This window comes from Drosophila arizonae, chromosome 4 (assembly GCF_054131065.1).
Source record: "Drosophila arizonae isolate 15081-1271.41 chromosome 4, UAZ_ARI_1.0, whole genome shotgun sequence".
NCBI lineage: Eukaryota > Metazoa > Arthropoda > Insecta > Diptera > Drosophilidae > Drosophila > Drosophila arizonae.
Genome location: NC_142924.1, coordinates 16320252 through 16346767, shown reverse-complemented (window position 1 = coordinate 16346767; position 26516 = coordinate 16320252). Strand labels below are relative to the sequence as shown.

The 26516-nt window shown below is 37.7% G+C and overlaps 7 protein-coding genes across 12 annotated transcripts; 1 reads left to right on the top strand and 6 right to left on the bottom strand.

Annotated features, from left to right (window-relative positions):
• Positions 1-138: 138 nt before the first annotated feature.
• On the bottom strand, positions 139-3762 carry LOC108612346 (WD repeat-containing protein 26 homolog). Its single transcript, XM_089467884.1, has 3 exons — positions 2914-3762; positions 1795-2750; positions 139-1737 (listed from the first exon to the last, which is right to left on the bottom strand). Exons 1-3 carry the CDS (start codon positions 3412-3414, stop codon positions 1257-1259), a joined length of 1938 nt encoding a protein of 645 aa, XP_089324010.1. The 5' UTR covers positions 3415-3762; the 3' UTR covers positions 139-1256.
• Positions 3763-5700: 1938 nt separating this feature from the next.
• Positions 5701-7302, bottom strand: Las (lipoyl synthase, mitochondrial). Its single transcript, XM_018005475.2, has 5 exons — positions 7148-7302; positions 6754-7086; positions 6530-6686; positions 6410-6467; positions 5701-6350 (listed from the first exon to the last, which is right to left on the bottom strand). Exons 1-5 carry the CDS (start codon positions 7184-7186, stop codon positions 5843-5845), a joined length of 1095 nt encoding a protein of 364 aa, XP_017860964.1. The 5' UTR covers positions 7187-7302; the 3' UTR covers positions 5701-5842.
• A 154-nt stretch (positions 7303-7456) lies between these two features.
• Positions 7457-11529, bottom strand: M6 (neuronal membrane glycoprotein M6). Of its 3 annotated transcripts, none has more exons than XM_089467896.1 (5): positions 11046-11529; positions 9474-9656; positions 8894-9053; positions 8518-8822; positions 7457-8448 (listed from the first exon to the last, which is right to left on the bottom strand). In XM_089467896.1, the coding sequence occupies exons 1-5, from the start codon at positions 11047-11049 to the stop codon at positions 8171-8173; spliced, it is 930 nt and encodes a 309-aa protein (XP_089324022.1). In that variant the 5' UTR covers positions 11050-11529; the 3' UTR covers positions 7457-8170. The 3 variants fall into 3 exon arrangements, with proteins under 3 accessions (XP_089324022.1, XP_089324021.1, XP_089324023.1); XM_089467895.1 differs by having other exon boundaries at positions 9474-10042; positions 11046-11528; XM_089467897.1 differs by lacking the exon at positions 9474-9656 and having other exon boundaries at positions 11046-11527.
• Positions 11530-11770: 241 nt separating this feature from the next.
• Positions 11771-14742, bottom strand: SAK (polo like kinase SAK). Its single transcript, XM_089467881.1, has 7 exons — positions 14589-14742; positions 14426-14521; positions 13581-14361; positions 13043-13523; positions 12470-12986; positions 12275-12412; positions 11771-12214 (listed from the first exon to the last, which is right to left on the bottom strand). Exons 1-7 carry the CDS (start codon positions 14622-14624, stop codon positions 11927-11929), a joined length of 2337 nt encoding a protein of 778 aa, XP_089324007.1. The 5' UTR covers positions 14625-14742; the 3' UTR covers positions 11771-11926.
• Positions 14743-15000: 258 nt separating this feature from the next.
• Positions 15001-21877, bottom strand: Cdk12 (Cyclin-dependent kinase 12). Of its 2 annotated transcripts, none has more exons than XM_089467880.1 (8): positions 21540-21877; positions 20189-20959; positions 19191-20137; positions 18939-19110; positions 17570-18881; positions 17117-17505; positions 16580-17053; positions 15001-16519 (listed from the first exon to the last, which is right to left on the bottom strand). In XM_089467880.1, exons 2-8 carry the CDS (start codon positions 20404-20406, stop codon positions 16360-16362), a joined length of 3672 nt encoding a protein of 1223 aa, XP_089324006.1. In that variant the 5' UTR covers positions 20407-20959; positions 21540-21877; the 3' UTR covers positions 15001-16359. The 2 variants fall into 2 exon arrangements, with proteins under 2 accessions (XP_089324006.1, XP_089324005.1); XM_089467879.1 differs by having other exon boundaries at positions 20189-20888.
• Positions 21878-21940: 63 nt separating this feature from the next.
• On the bottom strand, positions 21941-23143 carry Arv1 (ACAT-related protein required for viability 1). The gene is made up of 4 exons (XM_018005492.2): positions 22849-23143; positions 22670-22789; positions 22483-22615; positions 21941-22422 (listed from the first exon to the last, which is right to left on the bottom strand). The coding sequence occupies exons 1-4, from the start codon at positions 22948-22950 to the stop codon at positions 22055-22057; spliced, it is 723 nt and encodes a 240-aa protein (XP_017860981.1). The 5' UTR covers positions 22951-23143; the 3' UTR covers positions 21941-22054.
• Positions 23144-23195: 52 nt separating this feature from the next.
• Positions 23196-26501, top strand: Mkrn1 (Makorin 1). 3 transcript variants are annotated; one of them, XM_089467892.1, is made up of 4 exons: positions 23196-23341; positions 23874-24729; positions 24814-25087; positions 25321-26414. In XM_089467892.1, exons 2-4 carry the CDS (start codon positions 23927-23929, stop codon positions 25417-25419), a joined length of 1176 nt encoding a protein of 391 aa, XP_089324018.1. In that variant the 5' UTR covers positions 23196-23341; positions 23874-23926; the 3' UTR covers positions 25420-26414. The 3 variants fall into 3 exon arrangements, with proteins under 3 accessions (XP_089324018.1, XP_089324020.1, XP_089324019.1); XM_089467894.1 differs by lacking the exon at positions 23196-23341 and adding an exon at positions 23470-23488 and having other exon boundaries at positions 25321-26501; XM_089467893.1 differs by lacking the exon at positions 23196-23341 and adding an exon at positions 23660-23818 and having other exon boundaries at positions 25321-26501.
• Positions 26502-26516: the final 15 nt, after the last annotated feature.

Sequence of the window (26516 nt, the reverse complement as noted above, 5' to 3'; positions counted from 1 at the left end):
GTTCAGTTATCGATAACATTGTAAGCGGAATTTTCAAAGTCTCCCTTCGCTACAAAAATTCCGATACATAAGCTTAGAATTAAATCATTCTCAATGCGTTTCGGGTATAAAGAAAAAAAAAAAAAAAAAAACAATAAATTGGAAAAAGACGGCAATATCATTTATTTTGATCAATGGTAAAAGTGTTTCTTTTTCCTAATGCATTATTACCAATTAATTTATGGTCAAATTTAAATTACATATGTATGTAAATAGCGCTATCATTATTGCATGTATTGATTATAAAATAAAATTGGGGTTTCGTTATATCAGTAATTTGGTTAAACTTTGTTAACAGCAAACACATCAGTTAATGTCGAAACTAAAGTCTGTTTAACGTGGGATGCGACTACGGCCCTAAATCAATAAGTAATTAACAATTAAAAATGTATTAAAAGCCCGCGTGCTCCTATATTCAGTTAAAATTTGAATTATTACCGAACGTATTCAGTCTGATCGATATATTTAACCAAACGCAATGCTAATCGAAAGTTGACAAAGTAGTTAAAATGGCAAATGTTAAACAAAATGATTCGGCACATCTTGAAACTTGATAATAATTAAAAGCCAATACACAATACATAGGCATGTAAATAAATATACATACATATGGGTAATAAAGTTTACAAAAAATACTATTGTTTCTCGAAAAGCTTTGAACAATATCCATACATACGCGCACCTGGGCGTTTGTGTTTGTGTCCGATTATGTGTGAGACAATGTCAATGTACCTTATATAACTTTAATTCTAATTGTAAGTCATGCTGCTCATCCACATGTTTTTTTTTTTTTTTGTAATGGCAGTCTTGTGTTTGTCGCCGTCCCGGCTAACCAATTGCAATTTCCAACTTTCTGCTGGCTGTTGATTGCTGGGACATGCGCACCACATTTAGATCGACATTGGGAGTTTACTTACGACTAATTCAGAGTAATCACGTACCTATTTATGTAGACTTACGCATTAGAGGATTTGAACACACACAAACATAGGAAAATATCTAAAGACTAATCGAAAGGGATGAAACTTAAACTGGATATTATATGATTGAAAGTTGATTGTGGTAAAAAATCGATTGCATATACTTTAGAATTAACAAGTATTCGTTTATAGCTATAGATTCTGACTTTTCTTTTTTGACTAATAAACCCCATTTTCATATTGCAAACCTCTATTGCGCAGACACCACATAAATAAAACGATAAGCGAATTGCGGGCTTAGGTCATGTTCCATGAGGACGACGACGAGCTGGATGAACAATCGTCACTCTCTGTCGTTGCATTGCTGCCCGTCGGCTTGGGGCCCCAAATGCGAACGGTGGCATCGTCGCTGGCGCTGGCCAGTAAGGACGGATAGACTGGATTCCAGGACACGCAGTTAACCGTCTTAGTGTGACCGATCAGCTTGGCCAACGGCTCCTCGCGCTTGAGATGCCAAATGTACACAACCTTATCCTCGCTGCCGCTCGCCACGAAGCTCTCGTTAACGCCGCCAAAGCAGGAGTGAATGGCAAAGTTGCTTTGTCGTATGCCCTGAAAACGACGCACCAGACACTTATCCTCGATATCCCATAGATGCAGGCCCTGATTGGACACGTTCAACAAGGCCAAACGATCGGCCGAATTGATGCTAAATGTCATAATTGGATGTGGTTCTCGCAGTATATCAAAGTCCGAGCGTGGGTTATCGAAATTGTAGCTGCAATGTAATTGTAATATTACTAACCAGGATGAGGTTAGATATGTTGATACTCACCCTCTTATACGATAATGATTATCGGCCGCCAATATGGTTTTGTTGTCTGCTCGAAAGGCGACGCTATTCACACGAACACCCTCCCAGGAGTCTATCAAAGTGCCGTTCAGATCGCACAGATATAGCTGACCCTTCTGGCCACCGCAGACAAAATGATTGCCATCACGGCTGAATGTGCCACAGGCCAGGCTATCATCGAGGGATTGCGAGAACTTGACAACCAGCTTGCCATCGTCCACATTCCAGATAAAGAGCTCGTGCGAGTCCTCGGTACCGCCCACTAGAATAAGCTTTGAGTCCGGACTCCAGCTGACGAAGCTAACGTTCAACTGCGCCTGACCGTCGAGCACACGACGATTTTTAAGCGTCAGTTTGTATGGATCTACATCCCAGATGATCACAGTGGAATCTTTGCTGCCGGTAGCCAGCTTGAGGCCATCGGGCGAGAACTTACAGAACCAGACCTCGTCACAATGATCGCTCAGCACTTGTATTGTTTGCATGGGAAAGCCATCTGTGGAGCAACAATGATCCGTCAACAGCGACACCGTCTGCAGATTTGTCTCCCAAGCCATATCGTGAAAGGGGCAGTCTTGGCTCTGCAGCTCCACCGCCTGCTGAAGCAGAGTGCGCAGGCGACGCGGCGACATCATCACCGATGGCGGCATAAATGTCTGCAGACGTTCCATCACAAGGGCACGCGATGTTATGCCTTTGCCCTCCCATTTGGCGCGCTGGTAGAGGTCGTGATTGGACGCACACATCATATAAGAGGATAATTGATGAACACGCGAAATGTTGTGCTGCAACGGCGTCAGTTCGCTGCGCAGCACGTGCAATGCATCCAACGGATTGCCATCATCCAAATGCTCCAAGTACTTTTGCTCTAGCAATATAAATTTCATCTCCGTTATTATCGTTGATGATTTTCCATTATCGATCAATGGCTCCAAGTCCTGCAAATAAGATCATAGGGAATTCTTGAAGGCCAGCTTAACAAAAGAAAAGATGATTAGACATGAGCGAATATTTAGTATAAGTAATCCAGAGGTCTAAGACATTCGCATCTGTACAAAGATCCAATACATCTTCTTACATGGATTATTTAAAACATCCTACCTTAAGATCAGCATCGGCTTTGCTCCAGTCACCAACAAGAACATGTTCCCTGAACTTTGTGGCCGACGGGTGCTCCAAATAACAGTTGGATTCCTGCATTAAAGTCTTCACCGACTTCTCAAGGCCGACGTCTTGCAGATATTGGCCAATAAGCCGTATTATCTCTTGATTTGACTTGTCCAAATGTATGCCACTGTATCCACTGCTATTATTCTCTCGATTGTTCTCACCGTCCACCGCACAGACATTGTTGCTGCCATTGTTATTTGCTGCGAAGCCATTATGCTTTACATCATGGCCGTTTGTCGTATTATTGCTATGGCCACTCGAGGGTTGGGCAACCTCATCGGCTGCCCCGTCGCCCCCGGCGCCAGTGTCGTTGGTGACATTGTCGCTGCCAGCGGGCTGCTCCACAGCGGTGCTAGAACCACTGTCTGCGGTGCCGCCGGCTACTCCTTGTGCTGTGGAGGATGACAACGGCGCTGTACTCTGCATGTTCATGCCAGAAGCGTTGTTGTCGTTTATGCTGCTACTGTTGTTACTGTTAGTATTGCTATTGTTGTTGCTGTTGCAGTTGTGTGTGCTGGAGGTGTCCGTTGGGGACGTTGTGGAATTCAATTGCAGTCTATTGACTTCAGTATTGCTTTTGCTCTGCCGGCTCTGTTGTGGCTGTGATTCACTTCTGTTGCTCTGTAGCGCTGCTCTCGACGTAGACGCTGCGTTCGAGTCTACGACAGAAACTGAATTGGATCCACCTGAGCGACGTCCCTTTTTGCGCGGCGGCTGGTCCCCGGCTGAGGCACCAGTTGCAGCAGCCTTTCTGTTCTTTCTATCAATTTTGAGTACTTTTTAGGATCCGCACGGCAACAAGTAGCCACCACTCCACTCTTCCACACTTCGCCTGTCGACTGTCCAATCCGTATCGGCCTACTTATTATCTGTTAATCACCCGCCACGCTGACTGAGGATCTTGGGATCGTTGATAACAGTGAGCTCCGATCCACTGCCAAGAGAAAGACTATTAAATTCGATGTAATTGCAATCGAAGCAATTGTGAACATATGTTTATCTATTATATTAATATTATATAATACAATTACATTTATAATTTCTAGAACTCGGAAAAGTTCACGAAATTATTTGCTAATCATTGAGAATCCATTGTGAAAAAAAAATGCGTATAAATTTTATTACGCAGCACACTCCAGATTTTCTTATCTTTCTTGTTTGCCATGTTTGCAATAAAAGGGATTATAGTATCTATATTTTTCATATTTCAATCTATTCAAATTAAATTGATGTTAATCTCTGCATTTGATCGGCAACAGTGTAGTTCGATTGATTTATTTAATTCACAAATACATATGCATCTAATAACTTTCACAGCTGCGTTTGTCAACCAACGATAGATTTCAGTATTAAAAATAAATATATGAATATTTATACATTTAATATTTAATAAATAATAGCACACCCATGCATATATACATTAACAAATTTCTATTGTATACACACGCGAATGTATGTGCGTGAATGTATCTTCATCAATGATGTACACATTATGTACCCCAATCGTACGAAAATTGGTGTACACACATACATACATGCATACATACATAGGGGCCATGCATTTCTGCTGCATGTATGAGTTCAAATGCATTTACTACTGTAATAATACTGGTTCGGGTATGCACAGCCAAAATGAAGCCCGAACGTAATCGGGTTTTTGACAGAAACGAACCGAGCACCGAGCTAATAGCCAAAGAGTGTGCCAGAAAGGGAACAATTGCATTCAAAACAAAAACAAAGTGGAAACAAAGCTGCTGTTGGTGAACACCAATACTTTTGCGCACTTGCGTTTCTCTTCCATGGTCGTCTTTGATGTAGTATACATATGATTATGTATTTATGTACATATATTTGGTTGAATTTATTTACGACACACTCGTATAAATGTATGTATGTATTTATTTTTACTTTTTAGCTACACTTAATCAGTTGGTTTCTCCTGCATTCACAGTTAAACATTAATGGGTTAAACATTCGTAGACTTCCTACTCTTTGTGTCGTACATACACACACACACTCACTCGCACACACTCTCCAACACAGTGTGTAAAAACAAAAACGCACTGCCACACATGCATACATATTCAGATTACATATGTATGCATGCATATGTACGTACACATAAATACAGCAAACTGCATACATATACAGCTTATTTTATTTCATATCTGCATTTCTTTTTCAACGTTCTGTGTGCAGACATTAGTATTTATTTCGTTTAGTAATTAGTTATTTTACAACGTATGTATTGCCTTATGAATTTACGCTGAACTTCTTTTATGCACTTTCAACTAAAAACAACGACAAATGGTCACACAATAGATAAAACGAAAAAAAACGTAGCTTAAGTGTGCCCATATAAAATCTGAGGTCAAATAAAAATTTAGTATTCTTAATATACTGTCTGAAATATTATTGGAATGATAAGCTATCAATTACGAAACAAATGTTGTTAAACTATATTTTAAATTAAATTTGAGTCGCATTCAAAGTATTTTTTTCTATGTCAGGAACTTTAATTTGGTTTTATACAAATAAATTATAATACATAATACAAGACTGATCTAGTCTCTTTGCTTAATGTGATGATGACAACTCTGTCACGGGCAGGCAGTTGCCAAGGGTGCTGTTAAACTAACGGAATACATATGTAGCTATATATTTTTGGTGTATTTATTGTTTTATATTTCTAGGTATGACCTAGAATAAAAATAAAAATTGTATTTATGAATACATATACAATTTTATTCAATATTATAATTTGAATATTTCTTTTTAACAAGCTATATATTTAACAATCTATTAACAAATTTTTATATATACAAACACAAAAATTTGAATTAATCTGAGTATCATTCAATTAAACCGACTTTCTACGATTTGCTAGGATGCTCGTAATAAAGAACTCGCCAGCCTTGTAAGAGCTGCGCACAAGAGGTCCACTGGCAGTATAAAGAAAACCCAGCTCATTGCCTCGCTGTTCCCAATGTTTAAACTTTTCAGGCGTAACATACTCGATGACTTTCAGATGTCTCTTTGTAGGCTGCATGTACTGTCCTAGGGTCAGGCATTCAACGCCAACCTCTCGTAAGTCTTGCATCGTTTGCTCCACTTCTGCATCTGTTTCGCCTAGGCCCAGCATAATTGAACTCTTGGTGATGAGATTCGGATTAAAGTTCTTGGCCTCGCGAAGCACTTGAAGCGTTTGCCTATAATGAGCACGGCGATCACGCACAAATGGCGTTAGCTTTTCTACTGTTTCAATATTGTGTGCGTATACATCGAGACCGCAACTTGCAATTGTCTTCACACACTCTAAATCTCCACGAAAGTCGGGAACCAAGCACTCCACAAATATATTGGAGTTGCTGTAAGAGAACAAGTTCCTCATTTGAATATTAAAAGTGAGCATTTAATTGCTATTTACCGCGCTTTTATTTCCCGCACTGTCTCTGCAATATGTTTGGAGCCACCATCAGGAAGATCTGCGAGTTGTTTCAATCACTAGTTAAATATTCCTCTTATTGCTTAAATAACTTAGCCTTACCGTCGCGATCCACAGATGTCAACACTATATAATCCAGGCCCCAGGATGAAATTGCTTTAGCCGTGTTCACCGGTTCGTTCACATCCAAAGGCGGAGGCGCTCGAGCTGTTTTCACCGAGCAAAAACGACAGCCGCGTGTGCAAGTGTCGCCCATGAGCTGTAATCAACAAAATATGTGCTATCAGTTATTAGCTACCAGCAAAGGTCACAGAGGTTTTACTTACCATAATTGTCGCCGTCTGTGTGCCATGCTCGCCACCGCCCCAACATTCACCGATGTTGGGACAACGCGCCTCCTCGCACACTGTGGACAGTTTGAGGTCTCTCAGCTGAGACTTAATCTTAGCATAATTCTTGCCCATTGGGATTGTTGTCTTTAGCCATGGAGGCAAGCGCAATTGTTGGGTTTCTCCCTTTTCCCGACGCAATTTGCCATCGTAATTCTCCCATTCCTCTTTAACAGCATCAGAATTTTGGATAAAATCTTGAAAATTTGGGCCTTTTGATAACCGTTCACGAATTTCTTCCAATTTTTCGACGCGTGTTGATGCTGCTCGCTGCAAAATAAACCAAAGATTAATCTTCACTTCAATGGACTTTTCGAATACTAATACTAACCACCAAAGTAGTCGTTGGAGTATTCAGTTTCCGCAACATTCTCGCAATAAAAGTATAATTTTTTAATATATTCGCATTTGTTATTAATATCTTACGAAATAACTAGCTGGCAATCGATTGCTATCGATTCATCGCAATATTCTGAAAAGTTATTGGTGTATATTATTAATCGAAAATGGAAAGAAACATATTTAAAATAAACACTCTAACATTAAATCACTAACCATATGGCTAGCAGTTAAATTTCATCTATATTTTTTATGAACATGTAATTAACTAATCTATAGATAGATAGAAAAACAAATGTAATCGGACCGCAGTTTTGCCGTTACGTTTTAAACCAGGCCCACAATATTTATTTTAATAAATTTTGCAGAAGTAAAAAGGCAAATTATTACAAAAATTTTATTTGTATGTAATTATATACATATGAATATTATTATATAATTAATGCGTAATTATATAAATTTATATATATAATATGAATAAGCATGCGCACTTAAGCATTTGCATATATTTGATTGACCTTATGTGAGCTATATAATTTTAAACCAAAAAAACACAAACTGGCGTAAGAAAACATCAAGCTAAATAACATAAAGTTTAGATTTTGAATTAGGGTGAGCTTAGCCAATTAAAAATAAACATTTGTGGACGGAAAAATATTCTATCGTTCATAGTAAGAACATTTGAACATTAGATAAGTTTAAAACTTCTATTGGAATGTTTCGCAGTGGTGGGCCGGAGAAGTTATATAAGTTATATATTGTGATGTGATATAGATGTATATATAAATACAGTCCTTAAATTGTGTAAATTTGTGTCTGTGATGGGCGTTATTAGCCTAAATTTATATTATAATATATAGAATAATAAATTAACCAATAATATCTTATAGAACGAAACAGAATAATCAATTTTCGAATAAAAACAAAACTCCTAAAGCTATAGATGAATTTCGTTGCATTTCTGTGTCTTTGTGCCTCTTTGATGAAGCTCGAATCAAATAGTTTTAAATAAATCCTAGAAGCGATCCTTCGATGTTGCGCTATATTCCAGTTCGTTGAGATTTTGTATCTCCTGCAGTTCTTGGAACTTTTCATGGTCACGAATGTGCGCATAATTGGCCGAAAGGCACATCAAATAGTGCACCAGACTGAGAATAACCAAAAGTGTAGACAGCGTGGCCAAAATGAACATGACCTCAGCGTTCTCAACACCATCTTTGCAAAACGCTTTGATCTCATACTTCTCACACACCTTCATGTCTTCAAGCTTCGTATTTGGCGGAAACATGAAATCTGCAAGTAAAGTAATTTTATTATTCTTTAGTAAATTTAGTCAAAATCTCTTTTGAATTGTCGTCTTACGGAATTGTGTCAAATCAATACAGCTCAGCGAATGCTCAACACTCGCACACATATTCCAGAACATGGTGTAAATGAACGTCACTATAACCAAGAAGCATAAAATGAGCGTCCACACGAAGTTAAGCAGATACGTAATGCCCATGAGCACTGCACAGGAGATGCGACCGCCGACGCGTGATCGCCACGCGCGGTAAACCTTATAGCGTGTCGCACCCGTTGCCAGAAAGCCCACAAACAATATCATGAAGCCGAGAGCAGCCATGCCAGCAGCAATTATGACAAATATCATCTGCACAGCCTCGATCCTGAAATATAAGTATATGAGTAGAATATAAGCCACAGTTATCACAGTATAAAACATCATTAAATAGCTTACCATATTAATCGGAGGTGAAAAACTTGATCCATCATAATGACTGTTAGTGAGGCTCCTCGATACATTGTGCCACAGAAGATGCCAACGCCCAGCAGACACATAAGCGTCGCTATTAGCGTTGCATAGGGTATGCGTGCCATACATGATTGGCAACAGTCCGCTAAAATTAGAATTAGAATTAATTCACAATAAATAGCACTACAGAAAACAGCAACGAATATAATTACAAATACTTGAGCTTTGTTTTTAGACCATTAAAGTCATTGCAAGTTCTAAATTTCAGTGTTGGTAAACGGTACTGCTAAGTAAACTATGCACAATATGAACTGAAGAACATAATTTCCGCTTCTTCTTGTAATATACTGTAATAAGGTGACGAAATGGTGCGAAGTAAACATACACATATGAATGTACGCATATGTGCATACACTCATATATGAACATAGTTATAGCCCTGATAAGAGCAGTGATAAGGCACACGAAATGCAGGTGAAAAACGACAAAAATTAAATAGTGCGTAAGCCATATTCTGTGCCATGTAATATATACATATATGAACGTATATCAGCCATCGCCCTACCTTCACCACCCCGCTCAGTGTATCTATCCAAGGAGCGATCCGACTGGTAGGCACTGTGTCGCCGATTCTGGTAGGGATTATTGTTATAGGCACGCGTAAGTACCCCACCGTCGTCTTCGAAGTTCGTTTCGAGCAGGATTTCTTCGCGTGGATCTCGAATGCGATCGCGATTATTGTTATTTCCTTTGCCAGACATGGTTCACAACAAATTATTTATTAAATTTGGTTTTTCAGACCTTGGGTTTCTTCTTCTATTTCTTGAATAATGTTTTAATAATCTTTAAACTCGCCCTGCATGGCTTTTTTCTTTCTTCTAATTAATTTAACACAAAATGTGATTCACGCTCACTTCGACGTCACCGAGAACAAACAGACTGAAGCTTCGCTCTCGGCCTGCGTAGTCTACTTGTGTGTATCCAGTGAGCCCTTGTCACTCAGCCAACCATTCTGCTCTCTTCACATTCGACTTCGACTCCATTCACTGCTCGCTCGGTATGTGAGTATGAGTTTCGATTTCGTGTTGAGCAAATTATCGTTCATTGTTGTTGCTGCTCGCTAGCACTGAGGTGCTGTTGGAGCCAGTTTGTTTGAAGAGTTACAGAGAGAGAGAGAGAGAGAGAGAGAGAGAGAGAGAGAGAGAGAGAGACAACGAGCAACAAGAACTTTTAATCTCACACGCCTTATCAGTTTTACTCTCTTTCAATATTGGGCAGAGGGACAGAACTGTTGACCCTCTGCTAACGGACAATGGTCATTCGAATTCGAAATTTTACCAGTGTTATTCTTATACAATTGTAGTCAATTAAAAGGTCACGTACAGAAAGTCACACACAAGTATACCTATGCACATACATACATATACATATGTATTGGTTTGTATATATAAGTTGCATTGTAAATTTGCAGTTCTTTATCCAATTGAAGGGATTAAAGTTGCGCTAAAGTTCAGATCAACAATTTGGAATGAACTAGTGTAAATTGTTAATATTTACTGAATGTTAATTTAAGCATTAAAACATAATCAACGGCAAAGATTTGAAAAAGCTGATTATATTTAAATGATAATGGAAAGAATTCTGTAAACCTTTCGGCTCTACAGAAATGTATGTATGTATATTTCTTTAAAATCTGTAGTTCTTCAGACTACTCTCGCTCATTGATTCCGCATAAGACTTTCAATACTATCGGTATTTTCTCAAAATTAGCTTTTACTTCTATTTCAGCATTTCTTTGACATTAACAAAATCAACTTTATATGCATATTTTCTTATACGTTCAATAATTTAACATTCATATAAACCTATTGACAATCTAATCCTATGAATTACAATTTGTAACCGATCGGACAATAAACACACAATTTATTATTTCCAAAGAAGGGTAGCAACAGAAGTCGTATACCTATTTGTCTGCTGCGGGTATGTATGTATGTGTATACATATGTCCGTATGCAAGTGCATTTAGCGCGAGCTTTGCATGTTTAAGAATCACATGCAAATGGAACTGCATCGCTTCTTAAAAACTAGGTCATTGAGCCCATGCATGAATGTTTAATCTTGATGTAAAACTTACGCATTTTGTTTCCTTTAGATATCCGTTTCTTTAAATCAAGTAAAAGTTTTAAATCGAAAGCAATTCAAGCAGCTTTGTTGGCAGGATATTGCGCGGGCTTGAAATTTCAGTTGTTTACAGTTAATTTGTTTACATGTGTACAAACGTAATATATTTGGGCGCGTATGTGTGTATTTCGCTGAATGAATGTGGATTAAGGTGTGTTGGTACGCACGAACGAAGTCAACAAAAACCAGTTTTTAAGCTGTGGGCCAGACTCTGAGCAACTAAGCCATAAGAGATATGCCAATCACTAATAAATAAGTGGGATTGTATTGCGCTTTATGTTTTGTAAATCATTTGAGCTATTTATTTAACTTTTGTACTTTTTCACGCATTTATTACTGAGCTCGTAAGCTCAGAAATAAAATAAATCAAAACTTAAACCAAACTGTGCAGCACTGTCGAAAACACTAAAGTTGTGTGTATGTACAAAAAATACTAGTGATGTTAAAATCGTATCGATTTCTTGTGTATATCGATATTTAAGAGTTTAAAAACGATGTTTTTAAACTAGTCAACATGCAACTTTTTATTTAAGAAATTCAATTTATTTGTTTTTTTTTTTTTTTAATATACAATTTCACGCTCAATATATTTTTTTTATTGGTATGTAAATAATTTTCTTTTATTGTATTTTACATAAAAAGTTTCCGTCTCAGACAGAAGTTGAAAATAGCAAAGCATTTATATTATTTTTCATAAAAATATTTATATCAACTGCTATTATAGTAAAATTTATAAAATATATATTCATACAAAACATGTGAGCTATCTTAAAATACAGAAAATAATTTTACTTTTACTCTTAAACAAAAAAATTTTTAACGGTGGGATTATATCTAGATTAGCATGCGATTGTGCCAAGGTGCCGACGTCGTCGGCTTTGAGTTTATCGCATTGCAGTCAAACTTTTTGCCATTTAGTAAAGGAGCACACCTCAACTTCATCTGCACCTGGGGAAGCTGGGAGACTCGCTCCCTGACAGCCAATGGCAGGTCGTCATGGTTGGGGAAGTGGGTGGATACCCCATTAGGCTGCGTATATGTTATGCCTCCACCCTGAGTTTCTGGTATAACGGAAATAACTGATCCATCATAGAATTGAACTTGAACAACTCCATGGGACAGCTGAAATGAGATACAAATTAAAGTAAAATTTCTTTAGGTATTATAAAAACCAAAATCTACCTCAGTGGCAGTGCCAATGCCTTGGATATTTAATCGCTTAATGGGCACATTCTGCTGAGCAGCTAACATCTGAGATCCAATCAAATCACTATCACTGCGCATCGAAGAGATGGTGCTAATGGAGAAGTTGATTGAGCCCTGCAAACGGAGAATAATATTAAATCAAGGACTAATTGGAATTTGATATTTATTTACCTGCTGCGATTTGGGCGTAGAGTACATAAAATTGGTTGTATCCCTCAGACTTTCCGAGCGTTGTGTGGGCAACACTTCTGCAATGGGTCGCCTTCCAATCGTGACTGGAAAGCAAGTATTGCTACCCGTTTGTGCCAGCTCCAGTGCATTGCAGATGCTTAGGCAGTGGGCAAAGCATTCATTGCTATGCTCAATCAAACGTTTCGCCTCGCCACTTGTGTGATCTGAGAGCAATGCACCGTTGGCATCATGTACTTTAATACCTTCGCTGGGAGACTTGGTCAGCTTTGCGCCAGAATAAAAGCTCATCTCGAAATCGGCCATGTTCTCCATTAGATGACATTTCGCCAATTTGCTAAAATAAGTTACCTTTGGAGTTTTACTCTTTACCAAGCCCACGAACCGCGCTGCATAGACGTATTTCTTCCAATGTTTGCTAGGCAAGTTATCATAAGTGTAAGCATTATCCGTGCCGTTTGCGTGAAGCTCCGAAGGCTTCTCTCTAATGGGCAATCCGCTGAGAGTAAATATTATATTAAAACTCGATTCTCCATTTTTTCTACTCTTTCTTACCGCCCAGGATCCGGTTGATAGATTATTATCCGGCGCCCGTCGTTGGAAATGCGACATATATCAACAATTCGATCTTCATTCATTCTACTTTTGCATTTTATAAATTCGATGACTACTTCGCCATTTGCCACAATGCTCATGATGGCATTCTTGGTCTTATATCGCGTTGGCTGCAATCGGAGCGTGTTTAATGGTGGCACGGATATGTGCTCATTATTAGCTTTAACGTCTGCCGATGCAGGTGCAGGAGCAAGCGATGGCGTTGAGTGCACCAAGAAATTGCCCTTTTGTGTATTTGGCCCCATTCGCTGCCAGTCCATATCCGAGTTGTCCACCGCCTCTGTCGACCCTAGCCTAAAGGCTGCATATTTCGGTTTTTGATTTTCCTGGTAGTAGCCAAACTCCTCCTGAATCTGTGGAAGCATTTGTGGCATGGATTGCTGTTCCACTGAGCGTAGCCGTTGAGAGTTCTTTGAATCATCTAAGAATAGTCAGATTTATTAAAAATGGTTTTAAATTGTTGCGTTGTTGTACTCACTGCTCGCAAATGTCACAATGCCACTATCACCGCTGGCAATGCTTTGACCATAACAATCTACTGATGAGCCTGACGTTGTGTAGGATATTGTGCTGCCGCCTGCCTTTAACATGAATGGATGCCTGAGCACCTGCTCCAAAGAGATGCGTTCATGCGGATTCTTTCTCAATAGCTTGTCGATTAAATCGCGTGCTTCATAGGACAAATGCGATGGCATTGTATAGTCAGAGTGTACCACTTTATTGAGTGTTGACTGTACAGCGTCTGTGTCGAATGGCGGACGTCCCACCAAGAGCGTGTAAAGCATGCAGCCAACGCTCCAAAGATCAGCGGGCAAACCATGGGACATGTGTGACACAACTTCCGGGGAAATATAGTTAGGAGTACCACACATGGTCATGTGTCGTTCGTCGGGCCTCTTCAATTGGGTTGCCAGACCGAAGTCGGCGATTTTTACGTGCATATCCTTGCTGAGCAGTAAATTGGAAAGTGATATGTCCCGATGCATGATGTTGTGCGAGTGCAAGTACAGCAAACCATCTACAACCTGCCGCAGTATAGAAGACGCTTCGTCCTCAGTGAAGGGACGCTTCATTTGCTGGTTCATGTAGCGATGCAGTTCACCATTGTCGGCCAGTTCTAAGATTAAGTAGACATAGTTGGCGTCCTGGAAAAATGTGTACAGCTGCAACACCGACGGATGCTTCAGCCTGGAATGTATATCGACTTCTTGTCTAACGCGATTCGATAAGCCTGAGCCCTGTATGAGCTTCTTGTCAATCTGTCCACATTTAATTACAAATAAATAGAAATTTTTATTCATAACGTTTATATTATGCATTTACCATTTTAATTGCCACATTTTGATGTGTACGCAGGCATTTTGCCTTGTAAACACAGGCGAAGCCTCCTTTACCCAGCAGGTGCTGTACTTCATATTCCTATAAACACAAATATTTATTAAAATTGCGTTATGCACCATCAAATTGTATGTGTTCATTAAATTACATCGATGGTTTCTCCAAAATTTCGATATGGCAGCATAGTTTACTTTGATTTACATTCACTTTTTATTCTTATTCTCATAAATAAACAAAAACAAGCCAAACACATTTGAAAAGAAGAACGCCAATTTGCTAGTGTTGGGAAATACCAAAGATATATTTATGCAGTAGACGCTGCAATTGGCATACTGACCTGCTATCGATATTAATAAGATTTAGATCATACTATACATTTGTCATCGAATATCTTTTTTCAACGATGAAGTCCTGCGGATATAAAAAAAATAACTAAAATTATAGCTAAAAGGGGATTTCGAGATCGCAAATATTGTTAAGCTAAAAATTTAATAAAAATTATATAAAATGAATAAAAATCTCTTGTTTAATTACTCTTGAAATAATATTTAAAATATAAATAATTTTTAAACATTAGGCAACTTTATTTAGACCCATTAACCGTTTAAATACAGAAATCCAGCACTGATTTAATAGTACTTCTTAATCCACAGTATTACTTTTCCCCCGTTCAATTCCGACCTTTATCAAACACAAAACTTTAATTATTATATTTTAAATAGATTTCGTACGCAATGTTTTAAATAATGCATTTTGTGTATATTTATATTGTATCAACGGCTTTACAGAACAATGTATTTGTGTTTGTGTTTAAATATGACTTGGAAACCAAATTCGTCCATTTGATTTGGATTTTTTGGAGAAAAAGGTGCGTGGTGTTTGGAATTCCGACCTTATGATTTTTACAAATTTTCATAATTCAAATTGCACAAATTTGTTGTGATCAATTATCTTCAGTCTCACACAGATTTTCTTTATTTTATAGTTAATATGTTATACACATATATTTATTCTTAACCGGCTTTGTTTATGTATTAAAAAATATAAGCTTTTTAAAATATCTGTATGGGTGATTTTTGTTGGTTGTTATTTTTCGTACACAATTACTTGATAAATTCATCATTAACTTTACAATTTTATTTAAATACCTAACAAAATAATCTTTTATAGCTTTATATGGACAACATGAGTATGTTGTTTAAACTAATTAATACTATTATTACTAACTTATTTATAGCGTTATGTAATTATGTATATACTATGTATGTATGTATATATATATATATATATAAATTGATAGATATATATAACAATTTTTTTAATGGTACACTGCTAACCTTTAACTGCTTCAAAGCTTCGCGTTGCTCTTCAATTTGTTTGTTAACTAAAATATTTTTTAAATAGTCAAATTTTATAACAGAATAAAAGTCAATGTGAACTAAACAAACCTTGACACACACATTGATTGATAGTGTTATTTCTCATGCTCATTGTTTATTGCCAATATGTATTTAAGATATTATACTAAGCATTAGAAAAATTATAAACAATTTAGTTTGCAATGGGTTATTTGATTGCATATAGTATATATATATATATATTACAATATTACACACCGGTCAATTCGAAATGCTCTTTTGTTTTCTGTTGTTGATTTCTTTTTTTCTTTCTTTTTTTTTAGCAATTCATCACTATTTAAATATAGTCTTAAATTAGTTATTTTGTTTAAGAGACGACTTAAAAAATAGAGTGCTTTGGTAGAGCATGTCAACCCGAACTGCCTGCGAGTCTCCCTGCCAACTATTTATAATTGATTATAATTTTAGATGGTATTAACTTTGCCACCAGGCACACTCCACTTCCTCTCGCTGTTTATAGTCTTCCTCTTCTTCATTGTAGTATGAAGCATAGAGTAAATGCTAGGCATCCCCTACCATCGCAGCGCCGTGCTGCTGATACTTAGCTGAGCAAATGACACCTGGTGGCAGCGACTCTTGCTGTTCGCGAAGCTGGCGACGCCGCTTCTTGCTCCAAAGCTCATGACAATCCTGCCATGTAGGCAATTGTGGTGTTGGCATTCTGTTAAGTTACGAATTGAAATAATTTCATTCTGTGCTCAATATATAACAAATTACTCACTCATCGGGATTGATGTTCTTCAGCCAAGGTGATCTGAGTGCATCTTCCGCAGTAATGCGTTTGTCCGGATCTAAGTCAAGCATTTTATCAAGCAGATCAAGCGCAGATGTTGGCATAAACTCAAAATCTTCACGCAAACGTCGACGATGCGTCTTCTTTTGTTTAAGCGTGTGAAAGAGTGGCAGCTTAATTACATTTGGCCAAACGGCGGGAACCGGTGAACCACATATTTTGGATATTGTCTCTAGTTGAGCCATTTCTGCATTTGCCTGAAATAGTGGGCGCTTCAGGAACAATTCGCCCAATATGCAGCCACATGACCACACGTCTATTGACGGTCCATAACGTTCCTCGCCAAGCAGCAGCTCCGGCGGTCGATACCAGAGTGTTATTACTTTGTTCGTATACGGACGTTCACGATCCTCAGCATTGTACAAACGGGCCAATCCAAAGTCTGCCAGCTTGACTTTACCCCTAAAATACGAACAATTATAATTTTAAATAGAGAGACTAAAAAAGTCGAATTTATAATCATACTTATTGTTCATTAAAATGTTGGAACACTTGATATCTCGATGTAGAAAATTCTTTTTGTGACAGTAATTGAGGCCATCCAAAAGCTGTTTCATAATGCTTGCATTGTTCTCCTCATTAAAGTCAACCATGCCCGATTCTAGAAGGCCCATGAGATCGTGGTCCATATACTCAAATACCAGATAGAATGAACCCTTGTCCTTGCGAAACTCAACTGCGTCCTGTTTGTCCGTTACTATTTCATGAAGGTTCACAATGTTGCGATGATTAAGTTGTCTTAATATTTTTATTTCGCGCACAGCCGTTATGGGAAAACCTTCCTTTTCGTGTTCCAATCGCACCTTTTTCAATGCTACCATATCATTGGTATGATGATCGCGTGCTTTGTACACCTGAAACGTAAATCAATATACGATCTAATTTATCTAGCATTCAAGAAATATTTTTCGATGTTACCTGTCCGTATGTACCCTCGCCAATCTGTGCAATCACTTCGAACACATCCACACATCGTTCGCCCCAATCCCTGACATTGTTTCGCGAGTCGCGCCGATTAAGTATCACTGGTCGTCGCCGGGTGGCAGTATGTGATGTATTTGCATTGGCACTCACATTTAAGCTGTTGCTGTTGCTGTTGCCACTGGGTGTATCAAAGTCCTCGGGACTGTCGATGACATCATCGTCGCCACTTAACTCCTCGCTGCCCGGTATGACGGGCGGCATTGGCAGGTTCAAAAGGCTTTTATTTACATTGGCATTAAGGCTGGTGTTTAGATTTTTGTCGTCTGGGGAAAACTTCTTTGTTGATTTCGGCGTCGCTTGCTTGCCTACATCTGGAGGAGATGGCGTTGGCGCGTTCTCTAAATCAGCTACAGTCATGCCAGGTGGCATGGGTAAGGCCGTAAGACTCTTCGGTTTTGGATTGGCATTCATTTTAAAGGTCAGTGAGGCTATTGCTTGGGAGGCATCTGTTACATCTCCGGTACCAACAGTCGAATTCAACTTTAATGCCTCTGTATCTTTGTTTGGCATTGGAATGTTGTTCAGGTCCAAATCAGGCTTAGCACCACCACCGCCACCGCTTCCAGCAATTCCGTTTGGCGTTGCACCAGCGGAGGATTGAACTGCCATATATGGTGCTGATCGGTTGTCCGCAACGTTGGGCGTATTCCCATCTACCGAGGAACTATTTTCGTTGATAGTCAAAGCACCGTTGCTGTTGCTGTTCTCTTCGTTTCGCTCGATGATCTCTTTAAGAGCCTTTTCCCGCTTATGCCGATCCTTAACCAGCTCAGCAAACAAACTAGTCTCGCTTATCTTTTTGATATATTTCTCGCGCTTGTATTTAAGATCCCGAGAAGCTGGCGAACGAGAGCACGACCCTGAGCTACGACTGCTGCCCGAGCTAGGAGAGCGTTTGCGACTGCTGTTGCGATGATGCTGATGACCCCTAGGCGATCGTCGATGGTGATGTGAGGTCGAGGCCGAGGCGCCCGCTGGTGACGGTGGAGATGACTCGTAATAACGCGAGCTTTGTCGTGGAGAGCGCGAGGAGTAGCGATCATTGGAGATGCCCATGCCACTGCCCGAGCCTCTCTTGGAAGACGTCCTCGTCGGCATTGGTGGCGAAGGCGAATGAGGTGCGCCATATTTGCTGTGATTATGTCGACTATTACTTCGTTGACGATACATGCTACTATTACCCGATCCGTTGCCTCCTCCGCCAGGTGAGAGTCGACTGCGTGACAGGCGGTGAACACTAGGACTCCTAATCATAATACTTGATTAGTATATGCTGCATTAGATTGCGTACACAATTGCTTACCTGGACACCCTCCGCGAATATCGGTCTCTGCTGTATCGTTCATATTTAACAGCATGGTGCCTGCCGTGCTCATATGGGACCATAGACGAAGACATAGATACATCTCGTCCATCGCCATACTTTCGTCGCTTATGCGGTGGCGTGCTTGGTTGATGGTGATAACGATCCAGCTCTGTAAATCAATAGAGTTAGTAGTCTCTCTGATTAAAAGAAAACCATAAATTACCATGCCCTTCACTTATATTCGCTTACCTGGTGAGATGCGTTTCAACTTTCTCGCGTCGAGACTGCTGACCTGTCCACCAACTGATCCACCTGAATAACGAGATGCATACGCATTGCTTGATCTATGATCATCTTTCAAAGGACTCTGTACATAACGAGAGCTGCGTGAGTCACGTGCGCTGCTTCCGCCACTAACCCCAGCGCCACCGCCAGTGGCTGGATGCGAGTGGCTCAGCAACTGCGGTGGAGTGCGCGGAGAAGTGGCATAACGCTGGCTGCTACTGCTGCCACCAACTCCACCTCCGGAACGTATCTGTGGGGATCGATGTCGACTGTTTGTGGATTTGTTCGTTACCGTCACCTGCAGACTGCTGCCTAAGGGAGTACTTGGAGCAGCGGTTACTTCGCCATAGTAGGCATTATTACTACTATTGGGACGTCGGGCAGGCGGAGTGCCCACTGATATGGGACTGCTTTGACTGTCTTTGTGAGGCGTGTACGAAGGCACAGATGCGCTAACTGTACGCTCGGCACTTTTGACTCGATTCGGTGCCGTTGGCGGCGTGTATCGGCTATGCCTGTCCAGCAACGAATTGAGATTGCTGTCCGATAGGGAATCTATGCTTGAGTATGACTTCGCTCGCTTCTTCTTGCGCTTCTTGGACTTCTTTTTTGATTTGTGCTTATGCTTGTCCTTCTTCAGTTTTTTACGCTTCTGCCGTTTCATTTCCGCCTCCAGTTCATCCGTGTCTATCGTATCGCTAGACATGTAGAGCTCCCGATCCCATTGTTCCTCCTTTGAGCTCTTGGCTGGCGTCAGACTGACTTCGCTGCGATGATGATGATTCTGTTTCTCGGGGACAGAGCCGATGCTTACCCTACTACCGCTACTGGCAACAACTGAAACTTGCCGTGATCTTGAACCAACTGCAAGAATCGAGCCCATATCCTCACTCTCGTCATTGCGTCTTTTCCTAAAAAATAACAGATTGTAATTAAATTCATATTTTCTTATTAATTATTACCTGAAGTCATTGTTCTTTGTAATGCGCAAAACGGCATCACAATTCTGTTTTCTTAGTTGATTTTCCGGTCTTCGATTGGAAGCGTTTAATGTTGCTGCTCCACGGCCAGCTAATGCAGCATCCGAGTCGATTTCTCCAGTTTCAGGATCGGAAAAATCCTCCGAACTAACGTCGGAATATTCCACTAGCGCACTCGACGCCGCAGACGACGAATGCATTTTCCACGCTTGCTTATATATATATAAATATATATATAAATGTGTTCCGATCTGTACTTATCCAAATTCACAATTTTTTGTTTATTTCACTCTATTCACTTGTTAAGGTTGAGCTCCGTCCTTCGCGACTTTGAGTACTTTGTGCAGAGTTTTACAACAAAACTCGCAAAGACAACCGATGTAGCTGACATTTGAGTTGACACTCTACGTGATCTTTGCCTTACGGAGTTATATTAATAAATGTATGTACAATTATGTACATATGTGTGTATCAATGCGGTCGTCGGTCGGTTGGTCTGTTGATTTGTAATTTTCACTTTTTGCTTATAATATTTACATCGTTGCATATGTGAAAGCAGAAACGTCAGACCCTCATTAAGTTGAATCCAATATTTATCATAACAGCAAAAAACGGATAGAGTGCTTCTACAGGAGGCACTCCCGACAATAGACTTTTATTATAGTCGATAACGTTTTAGTCGCTTAAAATGAACAAAAAAGAAATTTGTCACTTGCCATTTTTAAGGTTATATTTTATGTGTGACCAATCCAGCTGACGAGCAAAATACCATCATTGTATATTTTAAAAAATGCATATCATATAGGCTACATTGCATGTTTGCATTTTATTTTGAAAACGCAAAAATAAGTATTAAATGTAAATAAATTAACTTTATCAAAAATATATTTTGCGAATGGTTTTGATTCCAAATGTAGCACAAATTAAGAAGCATCACAGTCAATTTGTACGAAATTGCTTCAATTTTGCAACGCATAGAATACTTTTTCATTTAAATAGAAAGTCTCACATATCTAAATTATTTTAAAAAATACTATTTTTAACCGGTCACATTGCAAGTATAAATGAGCTGTCATATTCATATATAATGCAACTTTAAATCAAAGTTTCTCATTTATTAAGTACGCAACGTACATAGATAGTACACTAGATTTTTTTTAATGTGCCAAACAAATTATTTACGTCGATAAGTAAAATACTATTTTGCATGCGCCGACAATGTAGCCCAAATTACATGTGTATGTTAATACACGCAATGTCCCATGTACACATATTGATATACATGTATTTTTTTGTATGTATGTGGGTCATTTTATTTGTTCTATAGACTTACCAATATTTTATTTTACTGTCTGCACTTCACTTACTGTTTGTTTTTTCTTTATATACTTGACATTTATTTGTAATACACGCACTCACTTGTTGTGTTGCGTCTTACATTATTAAATAACACGTTTGCTTTCTTTTTAGATCATTAGAACACACATTACGTGCCTAAAAATATGCGTAGATATTGATTTACTTCGCGATATTTGTTAACAAATTGAAATTATTCATATTATGATAATAGTAATGATTTCGCAAGATTTATTTTCAATTTTTCATTATGAAAATAAGCAAAATAAGCATTTTAGAATTCTCATCAAATCTGCATGCGACATTGACAGAGCTCGGCCGATTAGTGCAAGTACCAGGGCTGTAGAATCGATAAAACTAATCAAGAGAGACCAGTGGTAATTTTTAAATACTATTTATACTGAATAGTTTAACGTACTGATTATATTTAATTCATGCAACACAGACTTGAGTCATTTAAATATCTAACCGTTATGTCTATAATTAGTATTGTTACAATAAATATAATTCCATCTCAAATGCTGCTAAATACCGAACATACTCTTTAGTAGCAAAGGCACAAATAACCAAAAATATAGTCAGCCATCGAAGATGGCTATTGCTAATACCCACTACATTGTAAGCCATTATTAATGAGCAGAGATGATGCCCTGTGACCAAAATATAGTGCAGATTCCGTCCAAAATCTGTTGTATTACTACGCCACACCAATATGGGCAGCAGGAAGAACTTTGAGAAATTGGAAATGGCTACTACTTTTAAAATAATCAATGTAACAGATGCTAATCCAATTTTAGCCAGCTGTCGCATATTGAGAAGAGCAGTAATAAATAATAGCAGCAGCGTTATAAAAAGGTATTCTGTAAATGGTAGATAAATGTAAGCATATTTCAGTAAATATCAAAATTGGTTTATCTTACCACCAATGTTTTGCAGTGTGCACATGTAAAAGCCCTTTTCATGTAGTGCAGTGTTAGATCCATCTCCCCGCTTCTGTCTGCATAAGGCAAATGACTCCAATAAGAGGACAACGAGTGAAATCTTCCAATAGAGCTACAAAAGTTATTTAATTTATATTAAATTGCTTTAAAATATTGACGACTTTACCTTAAAGTTACCATTGCAAATCATGTGTCGAAATGCGGCGGAAACAAGAAGCAAAGCATCTATCAAGATAATGAACTCTTCGACTTCTATGTACTTATCAGTTATCTGATTACATTTATCCTAATAAATTCATATATGTTAGAATATATGTACGTATTGTTAGTGCAAAGCGTACTTACACAGTGGGTCGGCTTAACAGTATTACTGTATTTTTTAATCAATTCGCGTGCCGGATTGCCACAGCTGACGCAAACATAGTTTTTCCTATTTTCACTAGACATTTTAATTCAAATTTGCTTTGTTTATCAGATTTCGTAGCTCCAGGTTAACAAAATACAAATTAATTCAATCAGCTGGTTCGGAGTTAACAATAGTCTTAAATATCGATAAGCACCTCATTTGACAACGATATTTATATTTTTCTCAATTTTTGTAAATTGTAATGAAAACATATATACATACTGCAATAAAAGCAAACTAAATAATTTTATCTTAATTGTCAGACATACTTTTGAAAAATTGTCAAGCATCCATCCTCGCTATCGCAAAAAAAAAAAAAAAAAAAACAATCGAATTTAATTTATCAGATTCTGTCGATATTCCACTTTTTTTTAGCCCCATCCTTAGTTAAAATTTTGTGAGCATCAATTTGCAACAAAAAACAAAAAAAAAGTAAGAAAATAAAGTGTTCTTATTTAATCAACCTAGTAACAGTTACAATAATAGCTAAAAGTCAAATGTTGTACGCAAGGCTGCCAAAGTATAGTCGTACTTGATTCGAAAACGAACAGAAAGTTTCATGTGCATTTTTATTCAGAAGTAGACACTTACGTACATATACATATACGTATCTAAATATGTACATATACATTTATAAATATACATATTTATATCCAGAGAAAAAACGTTTACATATGTTTGTGTATTGAAATATTTATAAAATTTCTTGGGCCTTGTCTATATATATATATATATATATATATATGCATATGTATGTATATATGTATGTATGTATATATATATATATATATTGTACCTATTAAAAATCAAGTTTCGTAAAACGCAAAAAGAGGAGTTATTGCGACATCTTAATTGTGTTTGCTCTATATATGCATACATATGTAGACACTTGAACACACATGTACCCATGTATATCGATAGGTCGAGTTTATCGAGGATATAATCAAATTTGTGAGTGTTTCAGGTCAGAACGTCTAGTTTGGTCAGATCATCTGTACAAACTTTTGCAAGCGCAAAATGAGTTCCGCCAGCGTCGCAGAAGCTCCTGTTTTAAACAATTTACCTGGACGAAGCCAAACGATATGCCGATATTATTTACGAGGCATTTGTCGATTCGGTGACCTTTGTCGCTTCTCTCATGATTTAACGCTAGGCCAACCTGAAGGTGAGCAGCGTGCCCGCAACACAAATTCAAACACCGGTGCCGAAGCGGATGTGGATGTGGAAGCTGATGCTGATGTATTCCCTAGCACCAGTCGACGCAATTGGGCAAATGCGCCGATCTTTGTGCCCGGCCAGAAAAGCTTCATAGCCCAATGCCTAAAGGACAATCATCTTGAAGACGAAGCTGCGGCTTCGGTTACTAGCAGTGCCGTTGTGCAAAGTGGGATCTCATATGCGGAGATTGTTGGTGGTCCTTCCACGAATGACATGGACGTTGTCTTTAAACATGGTGAGCCGAACTCTTTGGAGGAGATTTGTCCATATGAGAGTCCATGTCCTTATGGCGAGTATTGTCCCTATCGCATACATATGGAACTATGCGAGATGTGCGACCAATATTGCCTGCATCCCACGGACCAAGCTCAACGCAAGAAACATAAACGTGAATGTTTGCATCAGCACGAACAGGCAATGGAATTATCATTTGCGATTGCCCAGTCAAAGGATAAGACGTGTGGCATCTGCTTTGATACCATAATGGAAAAGGCTGGTCGAGAGAAACGTTTTGGTATTCTACCCAACTGTAATCATATCTTTTGCTTGGAGTGCATCCGTACATGGCGACAAGCGAAACAATTTGAGCATAAAATTACGCGGTAAGATTAGATATTTGATTATAGTAAATGCTAGCGATTTTTTTTTTTTTTTTCAACATACTTATATTGCACTCTACATTTCAGAGCTTGCCCCGAATGTCGTGTCTGTTCTGACTTTGTTTGTCCCAGCGCTTATTGGGTTGAAACTAAGGAGGAAAAGGACAAACTGCTTAATGATTATCGCGCGGCTCTCGGTGCCAAGGATTGCAAATATTTCAAGAAAGGCGAAGGAAAATGTCCTTTTGGCAACAAGTGTTTCTATAAGCACGCTCTAGCCAACGGTGATATTGTGGATGTTGGTTTGCCGAAGCGAGCTCGTAAATTGCATAGCCAAAATCAACTAATGGATTTACTCGATGTAAGTATATCAAACTAATATTTATATTTATACATATATATATATATATATATATATATATATATATATATATATATATATATATATATATATATATATATATATATATATATATATATATAGATACGTATTATAAGTATATATTTTTGCATAATTTTTAAATATTGTTTATGGTTCCTTTTTTACAATGCAGATACATGTATACATTTGTTCTTAATTCCTGTTTCTCGTAGATTTATCTCTGGGAATATGTAGATCGGCGCGATTATCATTGGATGGAACTGCATTCAAGTGATGTTAGCGAAAGCTCTGATTTCACGGATGAAGAATAAGAATAAACTTTTCTCTCGTGAGGAACAATAAATAATAATATATTAGCGGAGCAACTATAAGTAACATATGCATAACTAAAAGTTAGATAACAAGAGAAGCAAAAGTAACATAACCATATAATGCTGATATAGATATATATATCTATATATATGTATGTATACAAATATATATATGTATATATCTATATATAAATATTACTGCATGAAAAAATCGAATGTGTAATTAGAAGTAAGAGATCATTTAAGTACCAAATTTTTGTTTACATACGGAATAAATATATATTTTTTTTTTTGCCCAACTTAATGCAACGAAATCAACAGAAAAATTTCCGCAAAACGCAAAGAACAACTAAATTGTAAAGAGATGAAAAACAAAACCAAAATATGCGGTTAAAACTAAATTTAAGCAATTAATATTGTAAATCACTTATTAAAAAAGAAGAAAAACGCAAAAATACAAAAAGAAGAATATTTTAAAAATAAAACAAAAAACAGGATACATTAAACCGTTAATTATTCAAAATAGGTGATATAAAAATGTGTATACACAACTATGCCTTTCAGACTGAATTGTAAACATAAAAAATAAGCGAGTTTTTTATGATGTTTTCCACTTACTGTCCTTTAAAGATTACTTAAAAATAAGATAGATGCGCACACAGGAATATATTCAGATGCTCATGCACATAAAAACACGTATTTAAACATATGGAAAACAAAACAGAAATGAAATGGAAATGTAATACTGTTTTTGTCTACCGATTCAATTGTTTGTATTGTTACGAGAACTACTTATTACCTAATTAGATATATTATATTACATATAATTCGAATAATGCAGCAAACATTCTTTGTAATCTCAACATATTCTATATTCTATTTTTATTTATTCGATTATAATGATCTTTGCAAAAAGAAAAAAACCCACATATATACTTAAGATATTTTATGTTATGTTATCAACTGTTATATATATAAATATATATAAACACAAATTTCATAAAAAAAAAAATTAGCCACACAACAAATTAAGTTGACATATTCCAAAGCTAAAATTAATAAAAGAAAAAAATTATTGTTTACTATTATTTATCATT